Genomic DNA, 15,720 nt, shown 5'->3' with positions numbered 1-15,720 from the left:
ACCTCCCTGTCCTCCCTTGTCGGCTCTGTCATCACAACCATCAGCAATGTTGGTCCTCTTGCTTTGAAGTTCCAGATCTGGGATCCTTTTGCCACCGGCGAAGACGTAGGGTGACCGGCACGAACGGCAGAGCCTTAATCACACTCCCTACGATTACGCAATGGACAAATCCTGGAAGCGTAGCGCATCGCCCGCACATACGAGCCGCCTCCCTACAAAGACAAAAAGCTCTCTCTCAATGCGCGACGTCACAGACAGCCTCGATCGCCGTGCCCTGACAACATCGCCGAGCGCTGTCTCTGATGCATCCAGCGCTACAGATGCCAGTAGCGCCGCGAACGAGCATGGCAGTCTGTATGGCTACGATGCTTCGCGCCGCTCAAGCTCGAGCTCTCAACAGTCTGATGTCGCACGCGGAAGAAACTCGGCGGGCCCATTAGGCCCAACACGTATTCCTCGACCACCTCCCTCCCACATACCATCGACACAATCACACAATCCATCTCTTTCCAACCAGAGCCAACCGCTTTCGATCAAAGACGCATATAGAATGGCGCAAGAGGAGGAAGCGGCGGCTGTGGCAAAAGCAGCACAAGGATCGCCAAGCCCAGCACCTCGTCCCTGGCGCAACCGAATTGGCGGAGGAGGTTCTAAGGGCACACCCACCCTGCCGGCATCCGGAGCTGCTGCCGGCGTCTCGGAGAGAGCTACACCAACCAGTACAAGCGAGAGCCGGATGCAAAAGTTCTTAGCTCAGTCGCCATTGGACATTGGCGGCCGGCGCACAGCACGCCGCATTGGTGAGGGCATTTATCAAGGCAACAGTGGTGGTGGCGGCCAAGATCCACCATCACGCTTGCAACGGCGGAGCACCACGAATGGCGACGACGCTCGAAACATTGCTAGCAACATCACACCCGCGCAGTCTGAGCATGGCGACGGATCGGACCTTCGATGGATCCGGTATGAAGAGGACCAGGCACGCATGCAAGTTGCCATTGGCGAGAAACCGGGTGGTTTGTTCTCACCCAAAGCCCGTGTTAGTCCTAAGATCGCTGTCGCTGGCCGCGAGCTACACCGTCGGGCTAGTAATACCAGTCTCGGTGAGAAGAGCAAGGTCCCTGTACCTGTGACAACCAACCGCACAACAACCTTATCTGGGGTGTATTCGGCACCAGCCAACCGAGGAGGCAAGCCGGTCAGCTACCTCAAGCGCATGGTATCTGAGTCCGAAGACGTCACTAGGAGCTTTGAAACGTCTTCACCGGGACTGGTGAGAGAAACCAATTCTGGGGACATGGTCTATGCTACCGACCCTCCTTCTGCTGCTCCGATTCAAGTCAGGTCGACTGCTGTTCCGTCACAGGCGGCAGGACAAACTGCAGAAGCGGATCTGAATGAGTCTCCTGGGAAAAGCTTTGCCTGGGATGCCGACGAGGATTTTACGGCCAACGACCTGATGGCATCCGAGAGCCCGCGTGTTGCGCTTCAAAGTGGAACTGGTGCCGATGTTGCCCCCGATACGGTGCCCTCAAAGTCCTATCAATCTCGACCGCGGAACTCCAAACTTGAGGAGATACGTCAATTGGAGTTGGAGGCGGATTTGATCTTCCCCGAAGACGCTTTGATCGAAAATCGGCGACATTCTAACCGCGACGAGATCATTCCAAACACTGGCGCTGTGGACGCGGAAATGAGTCGACATAGCGAACACGGTGATGTTGGTGAAGGTGGTGGGTTGGATCCGCAAACCTTGCGCCGCCCCGGCCTACCAGTAGAACGGACCAACAGGACATTAGATGACATCCGTGCCCGGGAAGACCAGCCTATTTCAAAACGGGAAATGTCGGCTATGAGACTAGACGAGATCCGAAAACAGAACGCCGAGAGCCGCCAGAAGCCAATTGATGCTGCCCGGAAGTTGAGCCACGAGCATTTGCGCGCGGAGGCGATTCGCGATCGAAAGGACGACACTGTCGAACTGGCATTTGATAAGAACGAGACTAAGACCGATGTAGCGACACGAGCTGCGAGAGACCGTGCTCTTTATGGCGAGGACAGCGAACAAATCCCCAACACTCCCATTACGATTTACCGGTCATCATCGACCGACCGTGGGCGGAAGCTCCTGAGCGCGGAGGACGGTGGCAGCGACAATGACACTGCTAAGAACGTGAGTGTCAGCCCCACAGGCTCGCGCAAATCCTCATCTTCCACGCACTCGAGAACTGAGTCGCAAGAGCTGCTTCGCAAGCTGGCTCGCGTAACTACCTCTGTTGTCGCGGCCGCCGAGCGGAAAGACAAAGCAACGATGGGCCCTCATATATTGAATAAGATGCCAGACGGTGACAATGTGCGAGGCGGAGCAGGACCAGGAGCACCGCCCGATAATTTCGCATTTGACAAAAATGTTGGATTGAAATTGCCACGGTCTCGAGACGGCGACACACTGCGGCCTACGGTTGGTTTTGCGCAGCTGCGGCGGCAGGCGTCCACAGAATCGGCTTCAACTAAGCGTTCTAGCCTGGCTCAGTCGGACGGCGACCCAACAGATCGCATCGAGGCTGAAATGAAGCTGTTTGCCGCCGGCGAAAACCATTCGGAGCGAGGATCGATCCGTGCCCCATCACCTGACGAGAATTTGGATGATCTAGGTGGTCCGGAGCCAGGCTCGGTAGCTAAGAGCTCGTCGATGGTCGATGACGCCACCCCCAGATCGAACAAGGTGATGAACCCTCTTATGCAGCCAACGCCGCGTGTGACAGGGGCGTACGTTGAGACACCGGTGACAGCAAGGACAGAGAAGGTGCCGGAAATGATTAATGCTTCTGCTAGCGAACCAAAGGCTCCATTCCGGACCATTTCTGTTGCTTCATCCAAAGCAGTTGAAAAGAAGCGGGCATCCATGCCACGTCCTGGGATCCTGTCATTGTTGCGAGGCTCTACTGGCACCGACACTGATCCAGATACTGCAGCCGCCACCGAGACGGTGCCGGCCGATGGACATACGCCTCTTGGAGAAGCGCCTTCTGTGGCTACGAAGGATGTCGAGGCTCGTTCCCCCCGGCTATCCTCCTCACGGAAAATGTCAAGATCTCGCTCGCGGTCTGCGTCGCGGTCATGGACCCCACTTGTGAATTCGGCCAAGCCGTCAAGTGCCCGCGAAGACCTATTGGCCATCCAACGTGACCAGCAAATTGACGATTCGACGGTTGATGACTTTGACGAGATCTTGGCCACACACACAGCTGCCGGCTTAAACGACAAGACGGCCGTTTTAGGTGGCGATAGCACGACAGACTCTCAACGGCTGCGGCGGATGAGACAGTCAATCTCGACGTACCTTTTGGATGTCCAGTCAATGAAAAAGGGGATTGAGCGGCTGGAGGACCAGGTGTCCCACCCCGAGACTAGACTAAGGGCTGCTATCGAGCTGCAGAAGAAGATCACACAGGAAGCGGTGACTAACACGAAGCGGGGGGCAACCACTCACGAGAAGACCGTAGTCGGTCCTATTGAGAAAACGGTGAAGGATGAACCAGGCAGTGACCGCATCCTGAACGTCAACGCCGCTGTCTCAAAGCAAGCCAAGCAACCCACAAAGGAGCACAAGCGGCAAGGCACTAGTACTTCCCAGACTGTGCCTGAGAAGGAGAACAAAGATGATACATCTGTGTTCCCTGCATTCCCAGAGACATTGCTTGATGGGTCTACACCGACGGACGCCTATGTCCCAGTTTACCTGCCACGGCTGTATCGCTCGAGTCCTGGCAACACGCAGTGGACACTTCTCGGTATTCTCGTCCTAACATTGTCGGTGTGGCTTGCATTCGAGAGTACTGCATGCGCGTTGTTTTGCCGACCTGAAGCGTGCCATAGTGGCCAGGCTTGTCAATGGTCACCAGACGATCCGTCATTCGGCTCGGCCATTCCAGTAAAATTGGACCAGTGGCTCACAGGCGGCCAAGGCCGATCGTTGGCCACCTGGGCGAGTGACGAAGTTGGAGACTGGGTGGCTGATTTGTGGGATGCAGCGACGGGCACGGACATTCGACAGGTTGACTCAACATATTTTACTTTCGACGAAAAGCGGCGCCACCGAAGGCGGCTGCAGAAGAGAGGTCTTATCCAACCTTGGACTCCAACGACCGAAACGCGGTCCAAGCTGGAGGCGTTGCGACGTGCGGGCGAGGCGCGTGAGGAGGAGCGTCGTGATCGAGAGGAGCAAGGCTACAGCAGTAGGTACGACGGAGGTTACTTGGAGGACGACGGTGTCGACGATGGATTTGAGGATATTGTGCGGGCGAGCGAACGGATTCTGGGGGACAAGAAGGTGAGGGGTTGGTGGTGACTACGGAGGGGAGCCGGAGAAGGTGCCTTTCAAACCATTTCGACGGAAGCGACCATTTTACCTCCCACGCTTCGAATGGTGCTCTATGAGGTTGGGGGCAATTCATGTTGCAGGTTTGTTATTATTCAAAAATACAGCTGGAAGACGAACTCGTCCCTGGAAAACAATAAGTTCAGCTGGCGCCGAGCTTTTAATCAGAATGGAATCGAAAGCCAATAGTCCAAGAATAATCACCAAATACAGAAAAAGAAACAAGGGTATCTAAAACCACACAGGAGCCAGAATTAGACATTGTAGGTAATCAATGCCGACGACTATTGAAGAGGCTCAAGGCCATCATACACGGCGCTGGTCGGCGACGTACTTGGCATACGAGGCTGGCGCCACCTTTTCGAGGATGCCCAGCCACTTTTCTTGAATGTAGTTCGTCACGCTGTCAACGGTCCAAGCAGCCGCTGCTTCTTCGGCTTCCATTTCAGTCTTGGGCGTACTCTCGCCACCAGATACAGCGAGACCAAGGTGCAATCGCATAGCAGAGCACACTGCAACATGGTGAGCCCGGGGTAGAGTTTCCGGGACGGCCGCTTTGACGGCTTTGCGGATGGCCAATAGGTGATTCTCGCGGTGGTAGCGAATACAAGTAAGCTCGAACTGGGCCTGTGAGTCGGGGAAGAAGGCAAATGCAGCATCCCGGACGGCTTCGCGGCTTGGCACGGCACCCGTGTTGAACTTGGTTGGCAAGTGGTGTCCCGAGACGTACAGAGCAGGAACATACTCCATGACCCACTGGCGGAACAACGACCGCCTCTGAATGCGGCGGCGGTCGTTTGATTTCAGGAGGCTGGGGTGTGTGTTGTTGCCCATGGTCTGCGAGTCGCTGCTGAGGTCTGGCAGGTAGAAAAAGCAACTGCTGATGATGTAATCAAAAAGGGCCTGGGCGGTTGAGAAGGGTTGCTCCCAGAGACTCACGCACCCGCCCCCGTTGCAATCGCGCCCCTCACCGTCTCTGTGCCCGTTGAAGTCAGCCAGAATACGAAGTCCGAGGAAGCGAAGCACTTCCGCCGGCTCGTCGGTCAGAAAGACCTTGGAGCGCTTCCGGTCCTTGTGCTCGATTTCCGGCACACGCAGCCATAGCGCACGCTCGTCAACGGTCAGGCCGAGCGGCCGGAGCATTGATGTGCTGGCAATGCTCCAAAAGTCGCCATGAGAGTGCTTGAAGAGTGCCCAGTAAAAGAGGGAAAGTGACGGTGCAACGGCGACGTCGACCTGAATGTGGGGGAGAGAACGAAAGCAGCCACTGAGGCTGATATCGCCATTGGCATAAGTCGGGGTTGGGGCTAGCCAGAGCAGGTCAGCTGGCCATGGGATGGCCATAGTTGCCTTGCCTTTAGCAATAGAAGTGCGGACTGCGCCGAGTCGAGCCGTCGCCTCTTGGAGGAGGAACGTGTTCTCGGGATCATCTTCGGCGGTCACGTCACTGATGGGGAAGGGGAGGGTCACGACAATGTCTATGTCGCCAAAATCGGCCTTTCCAGGGCCCTCGATGGGCGTCGCAACGGCCGTGAACAGAGTGAACAGGACAGCATGGCAGCGAGCACGAACAGAAGCATAGACAGCCGGGGCCATGCGAGGTGTGTGAAGGGCGTCTTGCCCTGTGGCGAATGCGGCACCGCCCATGGTGAGGTCAGGTTGGTAGTGTGGTTGTGAACCCTTGGCGTTGAATGAGAGCCGTTGCGGACAAGGTGTGCTAATGGGTACGGAGAAGAGCAGCGCGCGAAACAGTGAAGTAACTGGGTAGACATTTTGGTTACTGTATGGATAGAGTTGTGCTGATTCTGGGGTGATAGATTCTTGACGTTGAAACTGCGTAGAAGCGTTTTTGTGACGCACACTGAAGATCCCTGACCGGGAAATAGTTTTGGCAGTCGACGAGGCGTTGCACAGCCTGGTTCTGTGAAGTGTAAGCGAGAATAGTGTTGATTACAAACTCCATGCACCATTAACGCCTAATATCCTATTTGCACTGCATCCGCTACTGTAATACTTCATGCATCCTCCTGAATCAAGCACAATTAACCAGGTTCGGTTCCCTTCCAACACTAAATTTTACTGTTTCGTTTCTTCTTCTTTTCCTTGTCTTTTCCCCGGCTCTCTTCTTTAGTGAGTACTAGAAATCCTGCCCTGGCATTACTTTCCAACCGGGCATTGGCGAGTAAAACTAAGCTCTTGCCCTGGTTTCTCTTCTTTGTAGTAGAGGGGGATTTGCCGGGTCTGTTACTATGCCGAGGAGCGACCCTGATGATAATTACAGTCAGAGAAGCCAAAAGCCATGAACCGGATTGTCTGCTTGTTAGTAGTCGTACAATAGTTTGCATGGTCATAAATTGCGAGAAAATGGAAGGTCAAATAAAATGACAAAATGTGGGCAGGGGACGAAAAAGAAATCAAATTAACCCAACTCAAACTTTCGAACAAATACTACGGAAAATCACCACAATGCAAGTCAAGCCGAGCCACCATTTTTTCGTTTGTGGGTTTGTCCCACAGATCTTCCGTTTTGGCCCTCCTTGAACAACACGGCTTTGTGCCTTACCACCCGGTCGGTCCCAAGTCTCATTAATTGGAAGCATATGGGATACCGTTCGTCATCCACTGGAACTGGTCGTACAGGCCAGTCGAGTAGCTTGCATAACTCTTCTTGATCAGGTCCCGCATGAATTCCGCAGCTTCTCTCTCGGTCTTCTCAAGCACAAATCTCTCGCGAAAGTGCTTGACCGACTCGGGTTTGAAGCACGGCAGCCCGCTATCCATCATTAGTAGCACCATCTGCGACAATTTCTCTGCATATGGTCGTGAGGCCAAGAACGCCTTGATGCACAACTCCTCAAACCACTGGAATGCCTGCTGGTCCGTGCTGCCGCCCATGACTGCCAACATCTCCGAAGTCAGTTTAAACGGTGCGCGCTCAAACTTGATTCCTCCGGGCGCGATGTCAAAGCAGAACCCAAAATCAATGTGCAGGATGTGGCCTGCGTCGTCAATCATGATGTTGCCGTTGTGGCGATCTTTGAACTGAAGTAGGAACGAAAGTACAGAGTATGCTGCCATACTCTTGACAAAGTTGTTCCGCGCCGCCTGGAACCGCAGGGCGTCTTCGTTGCCATACTTGGAAATGAAGTAATCGTAAAGGCCATTCACTGCTTCGCGGCCAAGCATGTCGCGCGACACGGAATTTGGCAAAACGTCAATCACACCACAGCCAGGTGCCGTGGCAGTGACTCGATAGGGGAAAACAAAGACGTCAAGGCCAACACTCTGGAAAATGCCGCGGAATGCCGCGATCATCTGGAGTGCTAGAACGTCTTGACGACAATCGTCGCCGACCTTGAAGATGGCCGACTGCCACACCTCAATCGTGTTTTCGAGTGCTAAGGCGCCGTGCCCACCAGAAACATTGGCACCAGAAACACCGCTGCGATGGGGGCTGCCTTTAGTAGCCACTTTGACAAGTGCGTTACTGTTATTGCCTGTTCCGTTGGCGACGGCGGAGGCGGCATTTTCGTTGACCTCCTCAAGCATTTCGTCGGTCGAACCCTTGCCGCCTTTGGGTTTTTTAATGCGGAACGTGGCCATGAACGGCGCCTTGGCATGGCTCTGGAGCGGTTTGCCCGATTTGCGGTCGATGCCAATGACGACACCGTCTGGATTGCTCGGCAGGTACACACCGACCTCCACCTTAATTTTGCGTAGCTCCTCCTCGATCTTCTGCTTCTTTTCTGGCTTGGACCGCTTGATGAGGGGCTTAAGCTTGCCGGAGATGCTCGTGACCTCGTCAAAGAAGGAAAATTCGCGCTCGTAGAATTCGCGATCAACGGGGGAGAAGGATGTGGTCATACGTGCCATGACACCATCGAGGGTTGGCTTGATAGCATCGGGCTACACAGCCGGTTAGCAGGATGGACGGGTTGGTGGTTGGGTGCGTGAAGTTCCTTTGTTGTGATGGTAGACTTACAATCTGCGCATCATCGTCCTTGTATGCGTTCGCTTTCATGTTCCAGATTATCTGGTGGGCAAACAGCTGCGAAAACTGTGCCGTCTCCAAGATGTACCGCGCAACATAACCCAGCGCATCGTACCGTAACGTCTGAACGATCTGTGGAACGTAGAAGAATGTGATATCCACGGAGTGGCTCTCGAGTGCACGCATAGCATATTGAATGAGATATGGGTGGTACTCATATGACGGCATGAAGTACGTCACAGCTGTGATTGGGTTGATGGGAGCCCAATAGAGGAGATACTGAAAGTTGTTAGACAAGAGATATTGAGAATGCACTTGATCGGACAACGTAGGATAGGAAGAAAGATATACCTTCAGCTGGAAGCTAACATCATGAGGCAGAGCACCATCGAGAAGGATAGGAAGCGCATCTGGCTCATCAATGGCCTTGGACGGGAAGTTTAGTAGCAGCCATCGGACCTCTCTATGGACCCGCGAGTTTTGGAAGCGCGTCGCAAGTTCAATGGCTAAAGAAGGGCTTTCCTGCCAAGCTGTCCGGATCAGAGGAATAATATTCTAGAATTTCAAGCAGGTCAGCAATCCGTCACAGCAGGTTATATCAAAGGAAGGTGGGCAGGTTTACCTCAATGACACCCTTCGTGTTATTGATTCCATGGTTGACAGCTATGTGAGTTTGGGCCTTGCTGGGCTCATTTAAAGGATATGCCCAAACAGAGAGTGTCAGTTGCTCATTCTCCAGCAGCAACAGTAGCAGGTCTTCCTTGGCCAGCAATGATTTAGTTGCTGTGGTCGCTTGGTGAGATCCAATAAACGACACAGCCTTCACAGCGGCTAGAACGTCCGAAAGAAGACGGATTTCGGTTTTGAGTTGTAGATTGCTGCTGCCAAAGGACCATTTGAGCGTGCCAGAGAACCAGCTGAGGGCCGCCGATAAAATTTTGTCCTTGAGTCGCCACTGGGCGATAGAGCTGATGGTAGAACTGAAGCGCAAGACGCGGAGGCCAAAAAGAATGATTTGGAACCACAACTCGCGCGCAATGGGATGCGGTTTGCCGGTGGTCTTAACTGCGTCAAGCGTTACATCCAGCATGCGTAGGAAACTCTTTTGGATGTCAACGCTACCCAGGCGAGTAGCATTGAAGTGGCTTTGGAGGAACTGCAACAGCCGGGTATGAGGGCCAAGCAGATTGTGCACATGCTGGCCACGCTTCGTCACAGAGGCGCTGTCACTTGGTGCAAACTGCATCTCGACAAAGAACGGATCTGGGTCGGATACGGCCGGGTTGAAGAGACCCTGTCGCCTCTGGATGCTGACCTCCCAGTGCTGCAGCACAGCGCCGAGGATACGTGGCTCCATACGAGGACTTTCATGCATGACGCCCAGCCAGAGAGACACACCCAGCTTGATGGATGCCTTACTGAACATGGCAAAGGGAATGCTGACCAAGTATTGCACAATGGCATTCTGGTCACCCTGACAGCGGCAGAGAAGCGATGCGGCACGCCGGAGAATACTCTGAATGTCGTCAAGCTTTGTCGGCTTTCTAAGCAGAACACGCTCTTCAATATGGGCAAGGGCACTGACAGCGTCGGCGCTCTCGGAATCGGTGTTTGGTAGGAACGAAGACCGTCGGTCTACGCGGATAAACGAGAGCCACTCCATGCTGTGGTCAGGAAGTGGTTCTGCATAGCGGTACTCCTGGCGTGACGTGTATTGCGCAATGAAATTAGACGCAGTGTTGATGCCAATCTCGCCAAAGCGGTCAAGCGACGTCATGCGCTGGTCGGTGGCGGGAATAGAAAAGCCCATTTCCATAGCAAAAGAGCGGCCAAGCGAGATATGGCCATAGGCGCCGTCGTCGTCCCATTCCGAAAGATAGGTCTGAAGCAGACCTTTAACATCTGCCGGTGCTAGGCCAATAACACCGGATACCCAGGCCTTTGCCTTTCTGTACAGCGTGTTCAGGGTAACGTGGCGAAGGCTGTAGTCGTCAGATAGCTCGACGGTGACATTGCCGCGGGCTGACGTGAACGTGTTGTTAGGGGCGTACATGTCGGTTTCGGATTCAAGGCAGCTCATCCACATCAGCGACAGTAGCTCAAGCAGCGCAAACAATGAGGACCGGTGGCAGAGCGCAGAGGGTACATCACGGATGATGCGGTCAGCACATATATATGATGCTTGTTGGACGCGCTCAATGCGATGACAGCAGCTGCAGAAAATGGCTGCTAGCTGGGAGGCAGCATATTGGGCCGAAAAGCTGACGTCGGTGCCAGAGAGCGTCTTTCTAAGGTACTTGTCGACGACAACCGAGGTTATGCCTTCCATGATGCCGCTTACATCACCGCGACGCATGCTTGGCTCTAGGAAGTAAGACAGGGCTTTGGTGCAGTCACCAGCATCGGCGCGAAGGCTTTCGACAAGATAAGCAGACTGTAAAAAGATGACCTTTCGATAGCTCAGACCCCGAATTTCGGATGCCTTACCAGGCACAAGTTCTGAAAGTGTCTTTTTTTGCATTGCCTCGCGCTCCGAGCTCATGCCGCGACGGAGCACGGTATTCAATTCGATGTCGCTTTCGACCTGCTCGCCACGCTGTTCTGCCACCAGTGGTGGCGAATGCACGGCCATAACACGCAGCTCATTAATGTATTTCTTCCCCCGTGGGCTAAGTGGTGTGAAGCCATGGACAACAATGTTGAACCAAGCATCGCGGATCATTGCATGTGCGTCGTCGTCGACCGCCCCGTCGAGTGCAAGTTCGTTTGCCGACATGAATACGGCCAGCGGCTGAAGGAGCTCAGAGATTTCGCCGGCAGCCAACTCAATGTCTGACTCCTTGGCATGGTGCGTCTGGTGGACGTCGCCTTTGGATATGACATCGTCGAGCATATGCTCCCAATATATGTCATAGAGCGGCGAGTCTTTCTCGACATGGGATGAGATGTGGTTTCGAGCGTTCATGACGGCAGTGAGCAGGCTGGGCCTGTTTTCGACTATAGCAACGTGGCAGATGCGCGTAAAAGTCTTGAGAAGCGATCGGAACTCAAGCTGACCACCGGTTAGAGCGAGTATGGCGGCAGCCGGTATGATCTTGGTGTCGACCGTGGTGTTGATCTTATCAATTTTTTGAAGGAGCATGGACTGCGCCAGAGCGGTGATTTTGGGGTCCTTGCAAGCACTAGCGATGCCGCAGATCGCCTGCACCACATTGCCATAGATGACGGACGTGTCTTCTTCGTTGTTCATTTGCAGGGAGATTGAGCTGCCAGTCGATTGGCGGCCCTGGTAGATTTGCGCAACTGAATCGAGATTGTTGTCGCTGGAGTTGAGGCCGGATGCTCCATCAGCCAATGAGCGCTCATTGCCGGTGCTCAGAACATTACCCAGAGTGTAGATGGTCGTGATAATGGCATCCGTTGACAGCATGCGAAGGACAGAGGCCAGGCCAGCCGATGCAATGTCAATAGACACGCCGCGGGCACCGCTTTGAACGATGTAGCGAGGTAGCAGTTTGCTGACATTGGCAGCGTACTCGGGTGAGATGCGGCAAATGAGTGCGAGTGACTTGAGCACAACAGACGACAGTTCGTCGTCTGCCATCTGCGCCGGGTCGACGAGAGACTTCTCCAACCATCCCATTAGGATGTCGGCATCGGCAGCATCCTCATTGAGGCGGGAGCAGTTCAGGTAGCCGATCAAGGCGGAGCTGCGGATGGAGAACGCAAGCTTGAGCTGGGCGGTCGAGCCCATGCTTACAAAGTCGGAGCTAGCCTCGAGATAGTTCATATGATCGACGACGGCGTTTGCGAAGATTTCTACTGACTGATAGTCGGCATCACCGCTGCGCGCGCTCATTGGACGGAGAAGACCTTCGCCGGAAAGAAGGAGGTCGAGCACTTGAGTTCGCTTTAAGGCTGGCACCTCGGCCACAAGCAGCGACGTGGCTGCCACGAGCAGGTGCATAAAGCTCTGTTGCAGGAGCATGGCACCCAGTGGCCGGCCCATCTCCCAGTAGTGGCGCAAGTGGCGTTTCCATTCCTTGACCAGTCGGTCGGTAGAGTCTGAGTTGCGGATGGTGGAAAACGCAGTCTCGACTGCCACAAGGAAAGGCTCCGAGACAACTTTGCGTAGGCGGGACACCAAAGCTAGACGGCCGCCGGAACGCCAGAAGTCAGCTTGTGCAGCTGCGGCATCAAGGAAACCAAGAAGAGCCACGGCGATCGTCGCGGTGCGGATGGCGTCGTCGAGGTTGCCATCGTCTTCACCTGCATCGCTGGCGATGCTACTGTTCACGTTGCTGCTACTACCATTTCCGTTTAAGATGCGAGATGACGAGGCGGAGGGTGGAAGAATAGTGTCGGTCGTGCGGGCACAGGCGTTAAGGAATGCCCAGACGTTGTCAGACACAGCCTCGTGGACGTCATTGTGGTGGATGCCAAGGGAGAGTAAAGCCGCGGTGACGTGGAAGGAGAGGGACTCTGTCGGAGAAGGCTCAACACGGCGGAAGAACGGCGATGGGACGAATGTCTGGACGTGAGAGTCGAGAATGTAAGGAAGAAGCTGCCGCGTAAGTCGCTGAGCACTTTGGCCTGACTGGACAAGGGGCGCGGCTTTGCATAGAGCCAGAAGAACCTCGAATTCTCGAATGGTCTAAAGACGTTAGCAATCAAAGGTAAGATGTACATCGAAAGTACGGGAAGGGCATAATAGTATTTCCGTACCATGGGGACACGTCCAGCCAGGGAGCGAGAAGCGTATCCGTTGGCGTTGGTCGGCGCTTTGGCATGGCTGGGACATGCTTTGCACAAGCGATCAAGGTCCGACTTTTCGAACGCGGCAGTGGTGCTCGCGGCCGACAAGGCTGCGATTTTCTCCAGAGCCCGTTGACGTATGTCGCGAGTCGCCATGCTGGGCAACGGCGTAAGAGGTGTTCTGCGGGACGGAAAAGGAAGTCCGGCCACAAAACACGAAGCAAAGAACTCAGCAGTAGACTTGCGAGAGGGGCAAATAGGTGTCAATCGACGGCAGAGGCCCTAAGAAAACGTGACGGGTGAAGGTGGACTCTGTATGACTGTGATAATCATGGTGTTGTGGCGCGATTTTGTCGCCAACGAGTTGAGGTGCGACTGAAGTATCACGAAAAGCCAGCACTGAAAACATCGCGAAACAAGGAACCATGGACTCGGAGCTTGGGCCATAAATCCACTAAGCCCGAAGTGCGCTGGGGAGAAGTGTTGTTTGCACCTGCTCGTTGTAGGCCCCTTAATTGGAGTAGCGACTGGACCAATTATAGGGCCCCTGTTAAAGGACCTTGTTGAGCCGGACACGTGAAATTAGTCATCATCTCACCGGCAAGGCTCCTAACTGACGCGTTGTGGCTGGTAGCCTCCTGGTTGATTTGAGCTTCATTGAAAGTGTATCCTGACACTGCCATCCGTCCACAAGCACCCCGACCAAACCACCACTCATTGTGACAGACATCTAAGCTAGAAGGAGTCACTCCATCGATATTATACTGACCCGAGGATTTGCATTTCGCATAGGACATCATGGCTGCCATCTTCAACCAGAACCCCGTCCACGACGGGCCGAGCTACTCCTTTGCGAACGCACCCAAGACGCAAGCTCCTGAGGGCGCACGGCAACACCGATTTGACCCGTACGTCTATCCTCATCGATTCTTGTGTCTTTAATACTGCTTTTGAAGTTTTTTTCTTTTTCATTGTTGGAATTCGGGGGAGAATACTAATCGATTTCCCCCCCCCTCCGAACAGGTATACGGACAACGGCGGCACGACTCTAGCCATTGCAGGCGACAACTTCACCATTATTGCGGGTGACACGCGCCACACGGCCGGCTACGCCATCAACAGCCGATTCTCGCCCAAGGTCTTTAAGATTGGGGGAACGACAGCTGACCAGAAGGATGCCACGATTGTCCTTTCTGTCGTTGGTTTCGCTGCCGATGGCGCCGCTCTGAAGGAGCGTCTCGACACCGTTTGCAAGATGTACCGTTACCGCCATGGCAAGCCGATCAGTGTGCACGCCTGTGCGAAGCGGCTATCGACAATCCTGTATCAAAAGCGCTTCTTCCCATACTACACACACGCCATCCTGGGTGGCCTTGACGAAGAGGGCAAGGGTGCTGTCTACAGCTACGACCCCGTCGGCAGCTACGAGCGTGAACAGTGCCGTGCCGGTGGTGCTGCGGCAAGCCTGATCATGCCGTTCCTGGACAACCAGGTCAACTTCAAGAACCAGTATGTGCCCGGCAGCGGCGTGGGCCATGATCTACAGGAGCGGCCACGTGTAGCCCTGGCACGGCCGGATGTGGAGATGCTGGTGAAGGATGCGTTCGACGGTGCTGTGGAGCGGCACATCGAGGTCGGTGACTTCCTTCAGATGATGGTGGTGACGAGCCAGGGCATCGAGGAAATCATTCAGCCGCTGAAGAAGGACTAAGTGGGCATTGGCAGTTGGGAGACGGTGCTCCTCCGAAGGTGGAGGAAGCAGTGTGATCCCAGTAAGGTGCCAGTGTTCGTCAATGTATTTTATCACACAAGTTATAACATGTTATGAGGAAGCCTTGCTGCGTTCAGTAGGTCAAATGTGTTTGTTCGCACCTTGGTAAAAGATGCCGCTGTGTCATGCAATTGCGCTGGCAGAGTGATCTGGAGGAGGAGGCCGGGTGCGAATCATGTGGCAATGCTCTGCGATGTCACGGTACTATTTCATTCCATTTTCCTTCCGTGAGTAGCTTTATTCTTCAATGTCAATGGTCTTGGTCGCAAGTCTCTCCAAGATTGCCTGCCAGAACTGCACAGCCTCGAGGCCTGCCATTCCGTCGCAATTGTGCTCCACGCACTACACTTACAAAGTGGACCGGGTGTTGCTCAAAGGGGACTCGCGGACCAGTGTCGATGGCTAACTTTTCCCGCAGCAACTTGTTATTCCAGCTGTGCTCGCCAGAACCATACGGCGTAAGCGTAAGGTCCGGCACACTCAGCGTTCCCTGTGTGCCGCAATTGCGGTAGACGTCATTTTCGTCACTATTGTTGCCGATTTCATTGCCACTGGTGCGGGCGCGCAGAATATGCGGTTTCTCACCGTTCCCATTTCAAAGCTATGGGGACTGACGGATGCGTCCGACAAAATAAATGTGCCCACGGTGCCCGACGCGAACTGCAGCGTGGGGGACACTCCTTCGGCCAAGCGAGCGCCGGGTTAGTCTCGAAATAAGGATTTGGCTTAAATAGGCCCAAATGGCCGACACAGCCAGAAGGTTATCGACAATTCCTTCGTCCATGGCTTTTTTCGTGGCCACGGTGCACGGGTTAAATCGGC

The 15,720-nt window shown here is 54.3% G+C and overlaps 4 protein-coding genes across 4 annotated transcripts; 2 read left to right on the top strand and 2 right to left on the bottom strand.

The window, feature by feature from the left end:
* Positions 1 to 160: 160 nt before the first annotated feature.
* SPSK_08323 (uncharacterized protein) lies at positions 161 to 4,351 on the top strand (the record flags this gene model as incomplete). Its single annotated transcript, XM_016734924.1, has 1 exon — positions 161 to 4,351. One exon carries the CDS (start codon positions 161 to 163, stop codon positions 4,349 to 4,351), a length of 4,191 nt encoding a protein of 1,396 aa, XP_016586741.1.
* A 336-nt stretch (positions 4,352 to 4,687) lies between these two features.
* Positions 4,688 to 6,028, bottom strand: SPSK_09278 (uncharacterized protein; the record flags this gene model as incomplete). Its single annotated transcript, XM_016735854.1, has 1 exon — positions 4,688 to 6,028. One exon carries the CDS (start codon positions 6,026 to 6,028, stop codon positions 4,688 to 4,690), a length of 1,341 nt encoding a protein of 446 aa, XP_016586740.1.
* Positions 6,029 to 6,967: 939 nt separating this feature from the next.
* SPSK_08270 (phosphatidylinositol 4-kinase) lies at positions 6,968 to 13,283 on the bottom strand (the record flags this gene model as incomplete). Its single annotated transcript, XM_016734875.1, has 5 exons — positions 6,968 to 8,287; positions 8,364 to 8,651; positions 8,724 to 8,927; positions 8,995 to 13,026; positions 13,098 to 13,283. 5 exons carry the CDS (start codon positions 13,281 to 13,283, stop codon positions 6,968 to 6,970), a joined length of 6,030 nt encoding a protein of 2,009 aa, XP_016586739.1.
* A 642-nt stretch (positions 13,284 to 13,925) lies between these two features.
* SPSK_09642 (20S proteasome subunit beta 6) lies at positions 13,926 to 14,838 on the top strand (the record flags this gene model as incomplete). The annotated part of the gene is made up of 2 exons (XM_016736214.1): positions 13,926 to 14,035; positions 14,151 to 14,838. 2 exons carry the CDS (start codon positions 13,926 to 13,928, stop codon positions 14,836 to 14,838), a joined length of 798 nt encoding a protein of 265 aa, XP_016586738.1.
* Positions 14,839 to 15,720: the final 882 nt, after the last annotated feature.

The sequence above is a fragment of the Sporothrix schenckii genome, assembly GCF_000961545.1.
Source record: "Sporothrix schenckii 1099-18 chromosome Unknown Cont44, whole genome shotgun sequence".
Taxonomy (NCBI): Eukaryota; Fungi; Ascomycota; class Sordariomycetes; order Ophiostomatales; family Ophiostomataceae; genus Sporothrix; species Sporothrix schenckii.
Note: the sequence above shows the minus strand (reverse complement) of the source record. Positions and strands in the feature narration are given on the sequence as shown.